Source organism: Panthera tigris, chromosome X (assembly GCF_018350195.1).
Source record: "Panthera tigris isolate Pti1 chromosome X, P.tigris_Pti1_mat1.1, whole genome shotgun sequence".
Taxonomy (NCBI): Eukaryota; Metazoa; Chordata; class Mammalia; order Carnivora; family Felidae; genus Panthera; species Panthera tigris.
In genome coordinates this window covers 40,574,297-40,590,530 of record NC_056677.1, presented here as the reverse complement: position 1 = coordinate 40,590,530, position 16,234 = coordinate 40,574,297, and the positions used below count along the sequence as shown (strand labels likewise).

General features: G+C 41.9%; 1 protein-coding gene across 1 annotated transcript in view; it reads right to left on the bottom strand.

The window, feature by feature from the left end:
- The window catches only part of RP2 (RP2 activator of ARL3 GTPase), a 48,453-nt gene extending 32,444 nt beyond the window's left edge, over positions 1 to 16,009 (bottom strand). Inside the window, exon 1 of the mRNA XM_042974184.1 lies at positions 15,695 to 16,009. Within this exon, the coding sequence (XP_042830118.1) occupies positions 15,695 to 15,796 (102 nt within the window). The 5' untranslated portion in view covers positions 15,797 to 16,009. The remainder of the gene's footprint in view (positions 1 to 15,694) is intronic.
- Positions 16,010 to 16,234: the final 225 nt, after the last annotated feature.

The window sequence follows — 16,234 nt, the reverse complement described above, 5'->3', positions numbered from 1 at the left end:
CAAAGAAAACACCAGGCCCTGATGGTTTTATAAGCAGATTCAGATTTTATTTATCCCAGGTTTATGCAAACCTTAAAAGACAATATAAAACAAAGGAATAGTCCTAACTCGTGCTACTAGCCTTCCCAGTGAGATCCTAAGAAGAAAAACAAAGACACAGCAAAAGAAGAAAATTTAGGTTCATTTCACTCATGCCTATAGATCGGGGCGGGGGGGCGGGGGGGCGGGGGGTGGAGGTGGGGACAACAACTACCAATTAAATCAATCCCATAAAAAGAGGAAGCACCACAACCAAGCTGGATTCATCCCGAGTTGCGTGAAAATGGTTCAATATTGGAAGATCTTTCAATGTAAGTCACTACTATGTAATAACAACTTACATTTTACTCCTAATTCTTATTGCTCTCGTATGGGACCTTTCTTCCTCAGTAGATCTGAAGTCACTTTCTGTGACTTGTCTATGTCCTCTGATTCTCCTTTGCCCAGACAGCCTTCTCCTAGGTCTGCTTGTCCACCTGTCAAACTTTTTCTGTGAAGCTTTCCAGTTTCCTCAACCGGAAGCCTGCTCTCCCTTTTCGGAGTATCTACATTACATTAAATACCAGTCTCTGTCCCTTCCTGTGCAGTGATCTTTGGGCTGGAATCCAATCTATTTATTTAAACCAATCTATTTAAAACTGAAACACCACCTCCAGTACTACCTCTTTACCCTTCTTTATTTTTCTCCGAAGCACTTAGCTTCCTTTTAAGGCACTATGTGTGAATTATATTTATTATCTGTATTCTACTGGTCCTCTATTACGACATAAGCTCCATGAGGGAAGGGATTATCTGTTTTGCTCCCCCTTGTTTTCCCCCCGTACCTAGCACAGTGCCTGGCACCACAGAGGCGCTCCACACATCCTTGCTGAATCCATTTAAACTACTTAATCTTTGTTACCTCGGAGTGTAACCTGAGGGAGGCAGCCCCTCGGTTTCTCTTTAATAAACAAACGTGAAGGGTAACTAAGTTTGGTAATCATACACTTCACACCCCATTCTCCAGTCTATCTCCAAAGAAGAGAGACCCTGATAAGGATCAAGAACAAAAATGATGTTCTTAGGGGCATTTAGTTAGGTCACCGTTCGAGTTGGCCAACTTGAGTAGGAAGATAATTATACACAAAGCCAGGCAGAGGCACTCCTAATATCAGTCCTGGGTTTCTCCTTTTTACATTCTCTTCCCTCCCATACCTGGGGTAAAAGGAAGGTGAGGCTACCTTCCACTTGGAAGATGGGAATGGGAATGGGAATGTGGTCATGGCGCAGGCTACCAGGATCTGGATCTAGTCCAGGCCTTAAAGTGGAAAAAAGGAACATGCAAGAGTGGTTTCAGCCAGTTCTGCTTTAGGCTTTAAGGAGGGTACAAAACAATTCTCTGGTCTTCTTCAGCCTGTCACCTTGGCACTGATCCACCTCCCACAGTGGGGAGTGAGAAGAGCAAGAAAGCCATGAGTATGGGAAAAGGAGCCCAGGAGTTGGCCTGGCTCTACCAAGGCCTCAAGTTCAATGGGCAAGTGGAATCTTCAAGCTTCAGTTTATCGGTTTATGGTTTATCTCACTGTACCAGAAACTCCTTAAAACTTTGATGTGACACTCTGCGTGTATTTTCCTGGGGAATTAATTTGGGGTTCAAGGTTCTGGCCAAGTTATCTTTGTCTGAGATATGGATAGCAAGTTCAAACATTTGCAAGCACGTTTATCTAAGAATTAAGTATGTAACAAACCAGTGTTTGGATAAAAATAACAAAACAGAACAGTTAATACCTATGACTTAAAGGAATTTAGCTAATGTGTTTTGCATGCAAGTGATACATAAGATGCACGATATTTAACGGAGAAATTTCAACTACGTTAGTTATAATTAGTACAATATCAGTAGTTGTAGTTAAGACTTGTTGCAAATGCACAAACAACATCCACTCTTAACTTTGAAATGATTGAGCTGCTATGGTAGTCTGCGCAGGAAGCCATATGGACTGAGGACTGAATACCTGTGTCATCTCAAAACTCATCTGTTGAAGCCCTAACCCCCAAGGTGATGGTATTTGGAGTTGGGCTCTTTAGGTTTAGAGGAGGTCCTGAGGGCAGGGCCTCATGATGGGATTAGTGCTCTTAGAAGGAAAGAAGGAAGGAAGAAGGGAAAAGAAAAGATCTTCCCTCTCTCTCCCTCTCTCCTTGTGTACACACTAGAGGAAAGGCCATGAGTACATAGCAAGAAGGTAACTGAATAGGAGCCAGGACGCAGGCCCTCACCAGTGAGAACCGGGAAACTTCTGGCACACTACAACTCTGGCCCAATCCCTGGAGTAACAGACTTGACCAAATTCAAGCATGGCTTCTAGCAGCACAAAGCCCTGTCTCTAGAAGGACCCTTCAACCCCCCTCCCCCCCATTATAATTCCTGCCTGGAAAATGTTTCTGCCAGGAAAATTTACTGTTTGTTCTAGCCAATACCTGATAATGGGCCCCTGACCTCCCTTTCTTACAGCATTTACTAAAAAGAACTCACCGCTGTGAGTATGTAAGTCTGAAAATTCAGAAATCTCTTTCTCAAGGACCTGACAGCCACTCCTTTGAAATATAAATGTCAGAAAGGATAGGGCCTCTGTCTACCAGTCTCTGTGGGAGGATAGAATCCACACTTTGATAACTGAGTTAATGAACACAGCTCGTCTAATCACATTCACACTGACCAACTTTGCAATTTTCACTTCTCTGACTCTACGAAGCCCCTGCTCTCCCTGCTCCCTCATTTTCTCGATAAAATCGCTGAAATCACTTCCGCACAAATTGGAAAGGAGCTCAGCTCTGTCCCCCACTGCCAGTAGTTACTGAATAAAATCTGGTTTTGACGCTTTAACTCATGTCCAGCAATACTGACCTGTGACACCAGACACTTGATCTGCCGGCACCTTGATCTTGGGACTTCCAGTCTCCAGAACCATCTAAGACATAAATTTCTCTTTAAAGCTACCTAGCCCATGCTATTTTGTGATGGCAGCCTGAGGAGACTGAGACTGGTTGCCATAACAAAATAACAGATCAGGTGGCTTTTAAACAGCAGAAATTTATGTCTCACAGTTCTGGAGGCTGGGAAGTCCAAGATTAAGGTGCCATCACAGTTGGTTGGTTTCTGGTGAGACCTCTCTCCCTGGCTTGCAGACAACGTCTGCCTTCTCACTATATCCTCACATGGCCTTCCCGAGTGAGTACGCAACAAGTTCTCTGAGGTCTCTTCTTATAAGGAACCTAATCCTATCAGATCAGGGCCCTACCTTTATGATCCCGTTTAACCTTTAATTACTTCCTTTGAGGCCCCATCTCCAAACACAGCCACAATGGGAGTTAGGGCTTCAACACACGAATTTTGAAGGGACACGGATATTTAGTCCATAACAAACGTTAATGCTGAGGAGTTAAATGTAATTTACTATTTGTCTAAGTACTTTATCTGGATACCTCAGTTCTCATAGTTACGGGGAGAAACTAACCCTCTAGCTAAAGAGTTGTATAGTATAAAATTATTCAGATTGTCAATATGGTCCACGAAGGAGAAACTTAGGATACTTCCTCAACAAATCTTGGAAGTTCTTCAAAACAAAAAGTAATCATAAATAACCTGAAGCTTAGTACCACAGGAATTTTGCAAGTTACTAGTTTTCAAATAAAGTGCCTAAAAAAACAAACATGGAAACGTCATATTTCAAGCTACCTGTTCACAAGAGCCACTTATGAAGTGAGCGTAGTTTGGGCTGTATTTCTTACTACAATCCACAAAAGGTAGTGGATATACTTTTGAAATCAAAGAAACTATTTCAACAGTTGGAGTTCACCCGATACAGCTACTAAACTAAGTTAAGCATTATTTTCCTAACAGAAAACAAAAGTGAACATCTTATTTTTTCTTACTGAAATGAAAAAATGAAAAAATGAAAGCAATGAAATTTTCCATTAAAATTCATCTCTGCAGTTAAATTTCCATAATGATAATCTGAGATGAAATAATGGAATGTGTTAATTTAAGTTTTATTTAAGTTTATTTATTTATTTAGAGAGAGAGCACAAGCAAGTGAGCATGAGCAGGGGAGGGGCAGAGAGAGGGAGAGAGAATCCCAAGGGGGCCCCATGCTGTCATTATGGAGCCTGACACGGGGCTCCAAACCATGAACTGTGAGATCACGACCTGAGCCAACACCAAGAGTCAGACGCTCAACCAACTCAGTCCCCCCGGCGCCCCGGAATCTGTTAATTTTAGTGGAAAGCCCATCTGCACAGAAGTCCAAAATAAGGCTCAGGAGTATAAGAAGCTATGTACAGGAACAAGTCACCATGCTCAGTGCTTTACGGTCATTCACTCAAAACTCGTAAAAACCCCTATGAGGGTTGTGTACTATTATCTCTGTTTTACAGATGAGAAAATTTAGGCACCGAGAGTCTAAATAACTTACCCAAATTCACACAGTTAGTAAGTGCTTGAGCTGAGTCTGAGACCCAGGCAATCTGGCTCCTAAAACATTCTCTTGGCTGCTTCTTCATAGTTAACCAGATTCAAACAGAAACCAATGTTTACTAGGTGCATAAACCAATGGAACAGAATAGAGAGTTCAAAAATAGACTTGTGTATACATTGACAAAGGTGCAAAGGCAATTCAATAAAGCATAGTCTTTTCAACAAATGGTGCCAGAACAATTGGAAATCTATATGTAAAAAAAGTAAAAGAATTCCCTTATCTTGCACCATATAAAACAACTCAAAATAGATCATAGAACCTAACTATAACACCAAAATCCCTACAACTTCTAGAATAAAACGGAGGGAAAAAAAATCTTTGTAATCCTGGTTAGGCAAACATTTTCTAGATGTGAAACCAAAAACACAAATCCGTAAAAGAAAAAATTAAAAATTGGGACTTTTATCAAAATAGAAAATTTCTGTTCTTCAAAAGACACCGTTAAGAGCAGACAAATCATTAATTGCGGGAAAAAAAATCTGTAAAACACACCATATGACAAGGGACTTGTATCCAAGTTATATAAAAAAAAGTCTTAAAACACAATTAAGAAAACAATCCTGTAAAAAATGGGCCAAAGGGGTGCTTGAGTGGCTCAGTTGGTCGGTCATCCAACTCTTGATTTCGGCTCAGGTCACGATCTCACGGTTCGTGAGATAGAGTCCCGAGTTGGGGTCCGTGCTGACAGTGAGGAGATGGGCTGGGATTCTCTGTCTCCCTCTCTCTCTGCCCTTCCCCCGCTCATGCTTGCTGCCTCTAAATAAATAAATAAACAAACAAACATTTTAAAAAATGGGCAAAAGATTTTAATAAACGCTTCAGCAAAAATACATGGACAGCAAATAAGTACATGGAAAAATGCTCAACATCATTACTCATCAAGGATATGCAAATTAAACCACAATGAAACACCAATGCATGCCTATTAGAATGGCTAAAATTAGATTTAAAAAAAAAGAAAAACTGAACATAACAAGTGCTGGTGGCATAGCAACTGGATCTCTCATACATTGCCCGTAAGAATGCAAACTGGGACAGCCACTTTGGAAAAACAGTTTGGCAGTTTCTTATGAAGTTTAATATACAATTTCCATATGAGTCAGTAATCCCACTCCTAAATATTCACCCAAAGGAAATGAAAAATTACGTTCACTCAAAAACCTGTCTGCAAATGTTTATAATAGATTTATTCATAATTACCCAAACTGAAAACAACCCAAATGTTCCTCGACTGGGGAATGGATAAACTAACATGGTACACCCAAATAACGGAATACTACTCAACAATAAAAAGGAACTCCTGATACACGCAACAACATGGATGAATTTTAAACGTATCGTGCTGGGGCGCCTGGGTGGCTCTGTCGGTTAAGTGTCCGACTTCGGCTCAGGTCATGATCACGCGGTCCGTGAGTTCGAGCCCCGCGTTGGGCTCTGTGCTGACAGCTCAGAGCTTGGAGCCTGCTTCGGATTCTGTAATTCCCTCTCTCCTGCCCCTCCCCCGTTCATGCTCTGTTTCTGTCTCAAAAATAAATAAACGTTAAAAAAAATTTAATAAAAAATAAATAAATAGATGTATCATGCTAAGTGAAAGAAGGCAGACTCAAAAGGTTACTGTCGGATTCTATTTATACGACATTCTCAAAAAGACAAAACTACAGGGATAAAAAACTGATCAGAGGCTAGGGGCAGACTTGACTGCAAAGGAACATGAGGAAATTTGGGGGGTTGATGTAACTGTACTATATCTCCATTGTAGTGATCAGTTATGTGACTGTATTCATTTGCCAAAACTCAGAACTGTACACTTCAAAAGGGTAAATTTTACTGTATGTAAATTATACTTTAATTAAACTAAAATTACTTAAAATTTAAACATTGTTAAATCAATTTCAGGACTACATAGCTATACAGCTGAAAGGTTATTTCCTAAATGAAAATGGTAGTGCCATGTAATTATAGAAATAACAAATACCAGTACTTTGATCTTAAGTACAATGAAGACAAAGGTGAAGCATTATATTTATATTAGCTCACCATGTTGCTAAACATATAACCACAAAATAGAATTATGAAATTTTAGGATTGAAAAGGATTTTCTGGGGTGCCTGGCTGGCTCAGTTGGAAAAGCATGTGGCTCTTGATCTCAGGGTCACAAGTTCAAGCCCCACGTGGGGTGTAGAGATTATGAAATAAATAAAAAAAACTTTAAGGAAAAAGAGAAGGGGCACCTGGGTGGCTCCATTGGTTGAGCGTCCAACTCTTGATTACGGCTCAGGTGATGGTCTCATGGTCGTGAGATTGAGCCCTGCATCAGGCTCTGCGCTGACAGTGCAGAGCCTGCTTGGGATTCTCTCCCTCTCTCTCTGCCCCTTGCCCATTCATACTCTCAGCGCTCTTTCAAAGTAAGTAAAAAAAATTAAAAAAAGAAAAGGATTTTCCATATCACCTAATCTAATCTTACAGCCTATCACATTGGTTTTGTTCACCCAGATTTGCCTGAATGCTTCTAGCAATGCTTACCTCTCCCCTCCCGAGATGCTCAAAGAATCAGACAACTGGAAGGGATCCTAGGAAATTGAGAGCTGGAAAAGCTAAATGCCTCTACCAAGGAGGTATATTGGTGTGTAGAATGCAAATTAAAAACCCAGTCCCATGCATTTTTCACTCTTTGCGCTTTTCTTCTTTATCAAAATTTTATGTGAGTGAAGAAATTAGAACCCTCATATACTGCTGGTAGAAATAGAAAATGGTGCGGGGTGCCTGGGCAGCTCAGTCGGTTGAGTGTCGGACTTCGGCTCAGGTCACAATCTCATGATTTGTGGGTTCGAGCCCCACGTCTGGCTCTGTGCTGACAGCTCAGAGCCTCGAGCCTGCTTCGGATTCTGTGTCTCCCTCTCTCTCTGCCCCTCCCTCACTCGTGCTCTCTCTCTCAAAAATAAACATGAAAAATAAAATAAAATGGTACACTTTTAAAAAGCTTGGCAGAGCTTCAAAAAGTTAAACACAGAAGTTACTATATGACTCAGGAATTCCACTCCTAGGGATGACCCCAAGAGAAATAAAAATATATGCCCACACAAAAATTTGTACATGAATATTCACAGCGGCATTATTTGTAATGGCCCAAAAGTGAAAACAACCCAAACGTCCATCAGCTGATGAATGGATACATAAACTGGACAAATAAAATTTATTTCATTTTATTTAAAATTTTTTAACATTTATTTATTTTTGAGAGACAGAGAGACAGAGCATGAGCAGGGGAGGGGCAGAGAGAGAGAAGGAGACACAGAATCTGAAGCAGGCTGCAGGCTCTGAGCAAGCTGTCAGCACAGAGCCTGATGCGGGGCTCAAACCCACAAACTGTGAGATCATGACCTGAGCCACAGTCGGATGCTCAACCAACTGAGCCACCCAGGCATCCCTGGACAAATAAAATTTATAAGTGAATATCTATTGTGTGGAATATTATTCACCAATAAAAAGGAATAAAGTACTGATACATGCTACAATATGGGTGAATCTCAAAAACATGCTAAATGAAAGAAGCCAGTAACAAAAGACTAAATACTGCGTTATTTGACAAATCTATAGAGATAGAAAGTAAAATTGTGGTTTCCGGTGGGGGGGGGGCAGGGAGAAGTGGGAATAACTACTAATAGGTATGGATATCTTGTGGGAGATGAATGTGTTCTAGAATTAGATCATAGCGATGGTACCATAACCCTGTGAAGTTATTAAAACTACTGAACTGTACAATTCGAATAAGTTGTATGGTAGATGAATTCTATCTCATTAAAGTTACTTTTTAATATTAAAGTTGTTTTTTTAATTTAATTAGCTTTATACTTACATGTGCTTAAAATTTTTCTTTTTATTTTATCATTTTAGAATGGTATAACCGTAAGGGATTTATGCCTAGTTTTATGTTTGTACGGATTTGAACAGAATTATAATCAATAGTCAAGTAGAAATCTATATTAGTTTTTTAAGGTATCCATTAATTATATATTTGGTCCCAGAGATCACATTTTTATTAATATTTCTATTTATATACATTGCATATATATCTGATTATAGAAATAAGGTGTGCCTGGGGTGCCTGGGTGGCTCAGTCAGTTAAGCGACCAATTCTTGATTTTGGCTCGGATCATGATCTCATGGTCTTGTGATCGAGCTCCATGTAGGGCTTGCACTGGGTTTGGAGCCTGCTTAGGATTCTCTTTCTCCCTTTCCCTCTGCCCCTCTCTCATGGGTGCTCTCGCACACACGTGCTCTCTCTCTCTCTCTCCCTCAAAAAAAAAAATAAGGTGTGCTTATTATACAAACTTTAGAAAATTTAGACATTTATTTCTAGTCCTTTTCAGGACTAAACACATTTTTAATTTTTTTTTAAAATTTTAATTCCAGTGTAGTTAACATACAGTGTTATATTAATTTCAGTAGTACATATAGTGATTCAACAGCTCCGTATATTACTCAGTGTTCATCAAGATACGTGTACTTTAAAAAAATTTTTTAAATGTTTATTTATTTTTGAGAGAAAAAGGGACAGAGCATGAGCAGGGGAGGGGCAGAGAGAGAGAGAGGGAGACACAGAACCGAAGCAGGCTCTAGACTCTGAGCTGTCAGCACAGAGCCCAATGCGGGGCTCGATCTCACAAACCATGAGATCGTGACCTGAGCCAAAGTCAGACGTATAACTGACTGAGCCACCCAGGTGCCCCAAGATAAGTGTACTCTTGATCCCCTTTACCTATTTCACCCATATCCCCACTCCCCTCCCCTCTGATAACCATCTGTTTGTTCTTTATAGTTAAGAGTCTGTTTTTTGGTTTGTCTCTCTCTGTTTTCTTCCTTTGTTCATTTGTTTCTCAAATTCCACACATGGGTGAAATCATATGGTATCTGTCTTTCTTCGACTGGCTTATTTCGCTTAGCTTATACTTTCTAGCTCCATCCATGTTGCTGCAAATGGCAAGATTTCATTCTTTTTATGGCTGAATAATATGCTGATATATATGTACACCACGTCTTGTCTATTCATCTACTGAAGGACACTTGGGCTGCTTCCATAATTTGGCTATTGTAAATAATGCTGCAATAAACCCAGGGGTATATATATCCCTTCAAATTAGTGTTTTTGTATATTTTGGGTGTGGTTACTGGATCATAGGGTAGTTCTATTTTTTATCTTTTTGAGGAACCTCCATACTGTATTCCACACCAGTTTGCATTCCCACCAACAGCAACAGTGCAAGAGGATTCTTTTTTCTCCACATCCGCACCAACACTTGGGTGTTTCTGGAGTTTCTGCTTTTAGCCATTCTGACAGGTGTAAGGTGGTATCTCGCTGCGATTTTAATTTTAATTTTCCTGATTACTGATAAAGCTATTTTGAAAACAAATAAACAAAAAGCTAGTTATCGCTTAAAAGCAGTAACAACAACTTCATGTAAAAGATTTAAAACATGTGGGGGTGGCTGGGAGGTTCAGTCGGTTAAGCATCCAACTCTGGCTCAGGTCATGATCTCACAGTTCATGAGTTTGAGCCCCAAATCCAGCTCCCCGCTGTCAAGGCAGAGCCCATTTCGATCCTGTCTCCCTCTCCCTCTGCTCCTCGCCTGCTCACGGGCGTGCTCTCTTTCTGTCAAATATAAATAAATATTAAAAAAAAAAAGATTTAAAACACATAGACAATGGTTGGCTCCATAGCTCAGGGATTAGAGCACTGGTCTTGTAAAACACGTAGACAAATTCTTTAACACTCCTCCCACCAAGAGGTCCCCTCCCCTTGAACATGAACAGAATGTGGCAGAAGTAATGCTACATCACTTAAGAGGCTAGTTAGAAAACGCCATGCAGGGGGAAAGGAAGGGGGAAAAAATAGTTTCCAACAGAGAGGGAGACAAATCATGAGAGACTCTTAAATACAGAGAACAAACTGAGGGTGGATGGGGCAGCAGGGGAGAGAGGGGAAATGGGTGACGGTCATTGAGGAGGGTGCCTGTTGGGATGAGCACTGGGTGTCGTACGGAAGCGATGAATCACGGGAATCAACCCCCGAAACCAAGAGCACCCTGTACATGCTGTATGTTAGCCAGCTTGACAATTATATTAAAAAAAAAAAAGGAAAATACAAATTAAAAAAAATAAAGAGAATTCAGAGTCAAGAAAGAAAAGAAAAGAAAAGAAAAGAAAAGAAAAGAAAAGAAAAGAGAAAAGAAAACGTCATGCAGCTTCTGCCAGTCCCTCTTAGGACACTTGCCCTTAGAACCCAGCCATCACGCTGCAAGGAAGCCGCAACTATAAGAGGCCCCTGGCCCTCAGCCCTAGCTGAGCTCCTAGCCGAAAGCCAGATCAACTTGCCAGCCAGCTCTGTTATTAAGCCATATTTGAAAGCAGATCTTCCAGTCCTCAGTCAAGCTGCTGCATCTGATGCCATACAGAGGGGAGAGTCAACCTTGCTAAGCCCTACACAAATTGCAGAGTTGTGAACAAAATAAGTACTTGCCATTGTTCTAAGCCCTTAAGTTTTACAGTGGTTTGGTATGCAGCAATGGATACCTAGAATATGCACTGTTCATACTTAAAACGCTAAAAACAGCATCTAGCCCCCTCCTCAATGCAGACGCTTCTTTCTAGTAGGTGGCCATCCAGGCACTGTCTGAATCTTTTGATTAATATGCACATCAGTTCCTCACAAAGCCATTCCTTCTGCTGATGAACAACCCTAGGAATTATGATCTGCTTTATAATAAGACCAGTTCTGCTTCCCCCCCCCCCACTGTCCCCCTCCTCCCTGGCAATCTCTGGTCTGAGTTCTATCCTCAGAGGTGACCACTGTTGTCTAACCCCTCAGGCCAGGGCTTTACCTTATTAAATAGTAAAAAATTCTTTATCACTGTCCCATTTTATAGCCAAAGAACCTGAAATACACAAATTGACTGCTTTATTGGATAGGTCACGACACAGACACCAAATAAAACGCAGTTACTCGAATCCCTGGTAGAAGGCTTTTGTTTAGTTTTATTTCTACCAAACATGAGACAAGTGTAATGGATACAAGATGTGTTGCTCATACTCAAATTCACAAATTTCATACTTAGGCCAGCATTGTTTAGAGGACTAATCCTCATTTCTATCATCTAGGGAGAGTATTGGTATGAGTAACCAGAAAATGAAAACTTCTTTTCTGTACCACTCCTCTTTTCTTTGTTTATACTTAAATTATTTCCTATTTTAACTCAATAAAGCCAGCCTGCTCATTAAGGGCAGGGATAATTCTTAGAATTTTGAGTCTTCCTTGGTGTTGGAGTGCATATATATACACACACACACACACACACACACACATATATACACACACATGTATACACACATATATGGATATATATATGTGTGTGTATATATATATATAGAATAATTTGTCTAACTGTGAGAGGCAGCACACAGATAACAAGGGTAAAAGCATTTCTTTCCAAATGATTAAAAAAAATTTTTTTAACGTTTATTTATTTTTGAGACAGAGACAGAGCATGAACGGGGGAGGGTCAGAGAGAGGGAGACACAGAATCTGAAACAGGCTCTAGGCTCTGAGCTGTCAGCACAGAGCCCAATGCGGGGCTCGAACTCACGGACCGCAAGATCATGACCTGAGCCGAAGTCGGCCGCCTAACCGACTGAGCCACCCAGGCACCCCTCTTTCCAAATGATTTAAAAAACTGATGTTACAATCCGAAAATATTTCTCATGCCAATGTAGTAATTGTACAGTAACTTTTTTACTTTTTCAAAGTTAGCAGCAATAGAAAATAAGCTTCATACACTGTTGATTACAGTAAATCAGTTGCCATGACAACACCTAGTCTCCAAACATCCTGAGACAATTTCTCCTAGCTTCAGTCCCCTAAGACCAACCCAATCACACAAGTTAAAACCCAAAACCCAGAGGGCGCCTCTCAATAAAGATACTCTGATTACACAACCTAAGGAAAAATTTAGACACCACTTTTCCACGTTGCAAGGAAATTTTTCAGGCAATGCATTTTGTTTTTACATCTATAATTGAATGGTAATTGTCTGATGTAACTTTAAAACTTATCTCGCTTATGTTCTCTGGGATGTATTTGCATTCTGTTCCTTATAAGGTACAATTAAAGTCTTCTAGGAGCAAGCAAGACCATGCTAAACTCAGTAAAAGTATCATTGGACTAATCCAGAACATTTGTACACTAGCCCAAACTGGCCTCACGAGAGATAAGGAACTAGAAAAAAAATCTTTAAAATCATATAAAATTTAGTAGGCTACCATAAGTGAGGCACCGTAGAGTGAACTCCTAATAATTCCAAAAGAAAAAGAAAAATCCCAAAAAGAAAAAAGTAATGTTGGGAAATGTGGTACCTCCACTGTCTCAAAATGTAAGCTGGTAATTCTCTTTCTCGAACAGTCCAACAGATTTTTTAATGTTTATTTATTTTTGAGAGAGAGAGAGAGAGAGAGAGAGAGACAGCAAGCATGAGCAGGGGAGGTGCAGAGAGAGAGGGGGACAGAGGATCTGAAGTGGGTTCCTCCTGACAGCAGAGAACCCAATGCAGGGCTCAAACTCACGAACTGTGAGATCATGACCTGAGTCGAAGTTGGACGCTCAACCAACTGAGCTACTCAGGCACCCCAAGTCCAACAAATTTTTTTATGTTTATTTATTCTGAGAGAGAGAGAGAGAGGGAGAGAGAGAGCGAGCAAGCAGGGAAGGGGCAGAGAGACAGATCTCAAGCAGGCTCTGTATTATCAGTGCAGAGCCTGATGCAGGGCTTGAACCCATGAACCATGAGATCATGACCTGAGCTGAAACCACGAGTCAGAAGCTTCATGGACTGAGTCACCCAGGTGCCCCCAACAGATTTTAAAACTGGACTGTTTTCATAATATAATGCTCATTTAGTTAGAAAATTCTGATTAGATGACTTGATCAAGATTTTAACTTTTATTATGCACATATCCAGAGGCATGAGCTTATTTTACATACCCAGTAATAGGTCTTCCACCTCTACAACTACAGTACCTAGTAGTGTTCCCCCAAAATGTTCCCTGTGATCACAAAATAGTGTCTACAATTGAAAGTTTATTACATGCTCATATGGGGCAGAAAGCTTAGGTGTTGGGGTCCACTACTGTATTTTTCGATGCATTTACTTAGCCAAAAAGCAAAAGAAAAAAAATCACAGAACACATCCATGTATCTAAAAGGAGAATAATTAACATGAGATTCTAACTAACCTGAACATTATATTAATAAAGGTTAACTTTAAGACAATTTATTATGAAGTAATGAATGAATCAAAAGGGCAACCATGACTACTCTAAATAAAATAAAAGCACTTTAGTTTTAGCCTATGACTTCAAAACAAAAAGCTGAAATAAAAATCAAATACACAAGCTTCTCTATAGCAGACAGTTCAAGGTTAAAGAGCATTGTTAGAAATAGTAAGACTGAAGGGCGCCTGGGTGGCTCAGTCGGTTGAGCAGCCGACTTCGGCTCAGGTCACAATCTCACACTCCGTGAGTTCGAGCCCCGCGTCGGGCTCTGAGCTGACAGCTCAGAGCCTGGAGCCCGTTTCAGCTTCTGTGTCTCCCTCTCTCTGTGACCCTCCCCCGTTCATGCTGTCTCTCTCTGTCTCAAAAATAAATAAACGTTAAAAAAAAATTATAGAAATAGTAAGACTGAGGAAATGAATCTTTTAAAAAACTGTCCAGCAAATAACTTTAATTTTTTTAGTGTTTATTTATTTTGGGGAGAGAGAGACAGAATGCGAGCAGGGGAGGGGCAGAGAGACAGAGAGGATCTGAAGCAGGCTCCAGGCTTTGAACTGTCAGCACAGAGCCCGATGTGGGGCTCCAACTCAGAAACCAGGAAACCCTAACACTTAACCAGGTGCCCTAAATCATAGGTGCAATATTTGTGTGTGATATCACAGCACCTTCCATTCCTAGGCAATAAAATGATACTATCAAGTATAGATAAGAGAATAAATATACCATGCAATCTAAGAAGGATGTGAAAAATGGGACAGAGAGCTGCGACTCAAAATTCTGCAAAAAGCTTCCAGTTTCTTAAAGCTGACACTTGGAGAACTGAGTTTACATGAATAAATTATTCTGGCGATTGAAAACCATGTGGGAAGGTCTCTGAAATCATAACATGAATACCAACTTTAAAGTATTCACGGGTAAAGATAAGTTGCATTAAGCAAGGAGTTAACTGTTCGTAACGCTTATTAAAAAATCTTTTTCTGGAAAAGAAAAATAATTGAGAAGTCTATCAAAGTAATTTACTAAGCACAAATGCAGAACTATGTAGAAAGAGGAAACATTATGAAATTTATGACTAAGTGTGTTTTGTGCAACACCAGTGGACATTTCAAAGCTTTCTCATTTCTGGCTTATAGACCGAAGTAAAAAGAAGGGCGTTTTCATTCATTGAAAACAATAGTAAAGTACTGCCCGGTTTATGCTGGTTATTTTCACCATACAGTCTTAACACACATTCCAAGACTGGTCCGCTTTTCATGATTCCTTTAGGGGAACTGGAAGAGGGAGGAGGGAAAGCAAAATCAACAGTCCACTCGGTAACAGAAAATTCAGCAGTAGAATATACCACTAGGCACTAAAGAGATTTACCCGCTGGGGTAGACAAAAGAGAAAACAGCCACAGAACGAACGTGAGCGGCGAAAGAGATGAGAATCGGTCCCACGTGTAACTCGACGACTGGACAAAACCCCGCTCCGCGCAGCGGGTGAAATGAACAGATCTGAGATTAGGAGCATTCGAGGCTCTGCTTCCTTCCCTACAGTCCGCCCTCGGACCGGAGGGAAAGCCCCCAGGACTCTGACAATGAGTTCGAAGGCGCCTTCCAGCGCTTTCACAGTCCTCCGCGGCGCTGTTATTTCACCGCTCCCCCCCCCCACCAAAAGTCATCCCCCCCCCCGACTTCCAACTACTCGCGTGAGAGAGAGGAGAACGCGCGCGCGCGAACTGCATCCGCTGGGTCGGCCCCCCTCAGCCCTCCGGGGCCGCCAGGGACCCCGGCTGAGCAGCTCGGGACGGCCGAAACCAATGGCCGAGGGACTTCGGTTACCTTCTCGCGCTGGTCCCAGCTGTACTGCTTCGGCCGCTCCTCCTCGCCCTCGGGCTGCGACTCCTTCTCAGCCTTCCGCCTCTTCGAGAAGAAGCAGCCCATGGTCCCGGCTTGCGGGTCTCGCTGGCCGCTACTCCTCGCCGGCCCGCTGGTTCGGGCACCTCCTGGGAGTGTGGCGTGGACCCCGGGCTCCCGGGCCCCGCAGCTCTCCGGACACCGCCCCGCCGAACCGCCAGCTGTCCCCAATCCGGGTTAGCCCGCCAGGCCCAACACCCCTTCTCTTTTTCCTCCTAGTCGCCCAGACGACCCATCGCAGCCAATGACCACTCGGCGCCCCGTGAGCCAATCAAAGCCCCGCGAGCGGCCCTGCGCGGCCTATGAAGAGAGGTCGACGGACCCATACAACCAATCCGCGCCCCGCTCCTGCTCCGGCCCCCAGTGGCGGGCCTGGCCGGCTCTGGCGCACGCAAAGCCGACCCCGCCCCCAGCCCGGCCCCGCCCCTCCGAGGACTCCCTGGGGCTCTCTAGCCGCTGGGAGTG